This window comes from Hordeum vulgare, chromosome 5H, assembly GCF_904849725.1.
Source record: "Hordeum vulgare subsp. vulgare chromosome 5H, MorexV3_pseudomolecules_assembly, whole genome shotgun sequence".
Lineage (NCBI taxonomy): Eukaryota > Viridiplantae > Streptophyta > Magnoliopsida > Poales > Poaceae > Hordeum > Hordeum vulgare.
This window is the reverse complement of record NC_058522.1, coordinates 330691069-330696966: the sequence shown is the minus strand read 5'-3', so window position 1 is coordinate 330696966 and position 5898 is coordinate 330691069. Positions and strand designations below refer to the sequence as shown.

The window sequence follows — 5898 nt, the reverse complement described above, 5'->3', positions numbered from 1 at the left end:
AAAGATGAATGCTTTATTGACAATATGTCTTACAATGGTTGTCGGATGCGTTACATGATTACAAGTATTGCTAACCTGGGGGGTAGATGTTGCGGTGATGCTGATGTCGCGACTAAGGCAATGAGACAAAAACGGTAGCAACTAAGGTCGAAAGATTGTTTTTGTGGTGTTCTTGATGCTCTCCTCGACATTCTATTCGACTTCCTTTGTGATTCTGGTATGGGGCCCTTTTATAATTGTTGTTGGGGTGGACCTCCCGCATCTGTGAGCACCTGATACGAGCGTTGGTGCGAGTGCTTGTACGAGACACCGTCGTCTGCTCTAATGGCCTTCTTGCGCCTCCATTTTCCTTCATTCATTCTCCATGTTTTCTTGTTTTCTTTTAAGTGATGATTTATATCCTTGTTTGGCTTATTTTCCCGTCGAAGAAAATTAGACAAAGGATTGCACGAGATCCATCATTAATTAGTATTTAGTAGCAATATCTAAGTGATTTTCTTGGGATTTTTAATATTATCCAGTTTAAACGACGGTGTGATGAGCGTAAAAATATCATTCATTATATCAACACTGTATGGCCACCGTCAGATGTAATAAACTTTTCAGATCGTACACACTTAAGTGTTTGGAGTACTATACAACCATGCCAACTCGTAATTATAAGGGATCGCAACAGTTTGGAGAAAAATATTACAACCCAAATTTATTGATTCAACATAGAGGGAGGCAAAAAATGTTCACAAACCTAATTGAGTTGTTAATTAAACCACAACTGGAAACACAAATTTGATCAAGAGAATTTATTAGTAGCAAAAGCGATGTAGTGATTGTAATTGGATTGTGCTGATGTAGTATGATTCTGTAATACTAAATAGTTGCCAAGTACAAAGTAAGTTGAAGAGAACAACAATGATCAAACACGTATGCATGGGAATGGATAATGGACATTGCATGGATGCAATCAATTTTGTAATATCAATAACATAGGAAAATTATAAGCTATAATCAGTTTGGCAATCATATGTAGGCATGCATTTTGTATGTAATCGTATGCATTATTATTAAAAACTTGCACAACATTTTTTTTCTATCCTTCGTTACTATCGGATCCTAGTAAAAATTAAGGCTAAATAAGGCACTCCTTTCATAAAGTATCGGGTCAAAGCATTAACACTTAATTAATACATGTAATCCTCAAGTTACAACCACTTCCTCTGGTACCCTTGTTATTTTCACTTCAACATCTCCTATTCAGAATAATAACATGTGTATATAAGTTGCATATATGATCCAAAAACAAATATATATTCATAAAAACATAAATACATGTATAATAACAGTAGCTTTATCAATCATTTAGAAAGATATACCAATAATTATCAATTTATCAATTTCCTTAGATTTTTGAAGTACATCCTTTTTGGTTTGTAGGATTGGAAACCATACAATTTACTCGTATGGTTTACTTTGCATGCAATTCCAAAGGGCCTTTCTCATAGAGTCCAACCTCGTGTAAAATTTTCTTTGTTTCTTGAATGATTTGACGATTGTTGCTCGCGTCTGCTTCGTTTGTATGGCAAACATGTCACACACAATGCTATTGGAAAAAGTTCGTGCACTTTTCTTGTTAGGCAACGAGGCAACTTACATATTGCCTCATAAGTTTCATTGCAGATTCACCCGCAAAAAGAAAACTTACATTGCAGATTTCAGTGTTTTTGGTCCCCGTAAGATTCAATATGTCACGACATTAAAATGCTACATCTTGCTGTTTTGTGTTTTTAAAGTTGTGCCAATCAAGCAGGCTCTTATAATGTGGTAATTCGCGTTTGAGCCCAGGCTCACATGCACTCGATGAACCATAATTTTGAAAGTACTAAAAAAATGCAAAAATCTTTTTTTTTTGCATCGAAGATGCTCCAACGTGCTAGGTAAATCTGGGCATGGGCAGCCCGACCCGGTGACCCGGCCCAAAAAACGCGGGCCGGGCCTGGCCGGGCTTGGAGTTCGGGCCGGGTATTCAAGCCCGGGCAGTAGTTCAGGCCGGGCTCGGGCTTGCACAAATCACCATTTTACACGGAGGCCCGGCCCGACCCAGCCTAAAAATTCCCTTTTTAATTCGTTCGGGCTAGGCTCGGACCTGAGATTTGCATTTTTTGGTCGGGCCGGGCCAGGCTCGGGGATGAGATTTTTTGGTTCGGGCTTTTCAAAGCCTGCCCCGAAGCCCGACCCGGCCCGGCCCCGTGTACGCCCAGGTTTAGTGCTAGGTGCGTGTAAAATTTTAAGGCGAAAAGACATGAGAGAAGCTTTACACAGATAAAGTCAGCCCCAAACAGTGTTTGTTTTCAATGTTTCTTTGAAACTCTTTTACCGAGAGTTCCTTAAATGTCATTTTACCACGATTTTTTGCAGCTAGCTAGCCTACTTGAGTATATCTTTGCTACTTTTTTTATCCGGAATTACTTATCAGAAAAATTTAATTAAAATAGATGTATCTAAAACTATCTAGATACTCATTGCTTCAACAAGTATTTATGGACGAAGGAAGTATTTTATTTAAATGTAATGTTCATACACATGGGGGTCGAATCGCCGCACTCCTTGTAATGGGCTGAAACTAAAGTGACCGCAAGAATGAAAGATTGAAATTAAAAAAATTGACAAGGCAGTGCATATGGGCCGGATTCAGCATATCATACCGTCTCAAAAATGCAACTTAAACAGGCCGAATAAATACCTGCCAACTCCGACCTCAGAGTTTCAAATCAAATCAGACCACCACCACGAAAAAGCGTATGGCGATGGACCAGGAGGGCACCACAGCCCACCAGCGGCACGGCGGCGGCTCCATCACCGACGACGCCCTCTCCCTGTTCGCCTCCCGCCTCTCGCACCACAGGTACGCACGCTCCATCGCCTCCCCGCGCCAGCTTCTGCAACATCCCATTTCAACCTCTCCCCGCATCGATCGCGCAGGTTCGGAGACGAGGAGCTCCGGGTACTGGAGGCGGCGCTCTCCACCGGGGGCGATGTTGCCGCGCTGCTCAGCACGCGCTCGGCAGCCCGGAAACTTCTGCGGGAGAGCGTGGCCGGGGCGTGCGCCGCAGCTGCGGTCGAGGGGGACGGGGCGAGGCTCTCCGTCGCCGACTTCTTCGCGCGCGCCTTCGCCCTCGCGGGAGATGTCGAGGTGAGGACAAATTGCGCACGCTGTGTGGTCCAGTACCCTGTTGTTTTCGCTCTAGGGTTTGGTTTGGTGTACAGTTCAAATGCTTATGTTCAGTATGGACGGTGCCGCGGCATGCAGTTTTTCAGGGTTCGATTTGTGAGTTATGATGCAGTTTCAGTACTTCAGCTCAGTATATAAGCGTGTGCTGCGGCATATGTGATCTGGGATGCAGTTTCAGGGTTCGATTTTTGATGCTGTTTCAGTGCTTCAGTTTGTATAGACCCCGTCACAGACCATTAGTTTTTCTTGGGAATTGATAGTGCCACCGTAGCTCTTTGGATGGTAACAGACCGTGTTTCATTTTGTTCACTGTCACTTCACTAATTGTTCTAACTTATACTGCCAGAGCTGCCTTGCTATGAGATATGAAGCGCTGGTTCTGCGAGAGGCCAAATACTCCGACGACCTTCAATTGCATGTATTCCATGAAGAATGGTTAACCTTTGCACATGACTCTCTTGATAATGGGTTCTACACCATTGCTTCCAAGGTAGTCTTGCAGTCCGATTGAGCTGTAGTATCTCTTCACTTGTCTTGTATTAGTTGCCTGAAAATAGCCTAAGATGTTGGTATTGCTTGCATGTTATATTCAGTGTATCGGTGATTCTTCCTTGTACGGTTATAATCCCTACCCTATTAAAAATGACTTATCACTACTGCAGTTAGTCTCAGTAGTTTGAATGTCTTTAGGCCCAAATTTTGCTTAAGGCCCTGCCCCCCAGGTGAGACAGTCTTACACTCTTACTCATGCTGAACATCTCGTTTGGAGCTTTCGTTCTAGCTTTGTCCAAAAGGAATACAAAGTTACGACCGGCATGGAACCTCAAGCATCATGTGCTGGTACTACTAATGCTCCAGGGTGTTGGTGAAGAACAGGAATCAGTAATATTGTCATAATCCAAAGAAGTGGTCAACTTGTAACGGATGATATATCATATAGTTGGTTCTGCAACCTGATATCTAAAGAGCTAGCAAATATTTCTCTGCATTGCACTCTTGTCTGTTTTACATCGCTATCTAGCTTAATAATGAAATATATACTGGAACAGATTCTCATTATTGGATAGATTGATGCTCTCTTTCAACTATAATTTTACTCTGATAATAAAACTGGTGATGTGGTATAATTTCTGCTTGACAAAAAACTGATGGCTTAATCCTGGTAGAAATAATGGTTGAAATAACTCTCCAAGGGGATTTTTTTTTGCTGCCTTACTCACATATTGAATTATTATTAATACCTCAACATGTACTCTTATAACATAGTCTTAACGATAAAATGAAAACTGACCAACTTATTCAAATGAAAATGCATCCTTATTATCACTTACTTTGAATGAAGTAATGACAGGTGTTTCATGATTGTGCTATTTACACTGGTGTTGTTTGTTTTTTTGTACAACTGAGCACATATAAACATAGAACATTCCGGAGAATGACATTGGCTAAATTGTTTAGTCTGTCTCCTCTATCAGCTAACATCGGATACAGTCTCATCAGCACCTTTTGCGAGTATGCTATATTTAGCATGTCAGTCTGATCAGCTCTTTGGGGTTAAATTTTCTGGAGAATTGTATTGTGCTGCTTGAACTGCAACTTTGTATTCTGAATTACCCCATGATTGTATTGTTACTTTGTTAGTCTCATCTGTTACATTTGTTACTTTTTTGATGTACTTCTAGGCTTTTGCGAATGCTCTTGTGCACATTCATCCCATCCACTTGAACGCTACTAATGCGACACTGAAGAAGAACAAGGTCAATGATATAAGAGGACTCCAAACCTTGGCCAAGTCATTATCTGCACAGCGTTCTGGTCAGTTTTGTAATGCCATGAATAGTGTAAATTATGTGTTGAGAAACTGTTTCTGCTTTAACCAGAGAAATAACTTAAATGCCAAGAGTGAATACACATTCTATTCATGACCATGTAGTCTTCTTGAAGCTGTTGGATAGCATAGCATACCGTAAACCTTGCAATAGTCAGGGTAATTAATCTTCTTTTTGATCTTTTAAACTTTGGGGTATCAAATTTTAATACTGCTGCTTGTACTGTCACAGTTCAGACACAATCCGCTGAATACATGAAAAGGAAAACTTCAGGCGTTAATGAAGAGTGCAATTTACATTCAGAAAAACCGAAGTTACCGGCGAACTTGATGTTTAGGCTGGGGATCAAAACAAGGAACACACAAAAACTACTTCTTAGCCGCAAGAGAAACTTAGAAGAGGTTTGATTTCGAGCATTTATCAGTGTGGATCTCTCCAAGACTGCGAAGAGTGACTTGATCATCTTTCCAAGCTATTTTGGTACAAAAGGTGAATTTCATGCCTTAGTTTTTCTTGTCGTTTCCCACTGTAGCTTCAAATTTCCTAGTCTAGTACTTATTGAGCATATGCAGCATGTAACATCAATATATATTTTGTTTCATTACAGTTATTGGTTGGATCTTTACAGGCTACCTAGATAGCTGGGGTTGTTCCTCTCCGTCATTAACGTTCCTTCATTAAATACAGTACATCCATACCTCTGTATGTGTCTCCTTCTCAGATTGCAATGATAAGTGCTTTGATCAAAAGAAGACCACTTTGATATTTTTCTCTGTAAGATAACTATGTCATGGCATACGTCTTATTATGCAAAATGGATATGTGGGGTCTCCGTTGGTAGCA

At 40.8% G+C, this 5898-nt stretch overlaps 1 protein-coding gene across 1 annotated transcript; it reads left to right on the top strand.

Moving 5' to 3' along the window:
* Positions 1-2779: 2779 nt before the first annotated feature.
* On the top strand, positions 2780-5898 carry LOC123396081 (protein DOUBLE-STRAND BREAK FORMATION-like). Its single transcript, XM_045091113.1, has 5 exons — positions 2780-2899; positions 2977-3187; positions 3573-3716; positions 4909-5041; positions 5287-5898. The coding sequence occupies exons 1-5, from the start codon at positions 2796-2798 to the stop codon at positions 5460-5462; spliced, it is 768 nt and encodes a 255-aa protein (XP_044947048.1). The 5' UTR covers positions 2780-2795; the 3' UTR covers positions 5463-5898.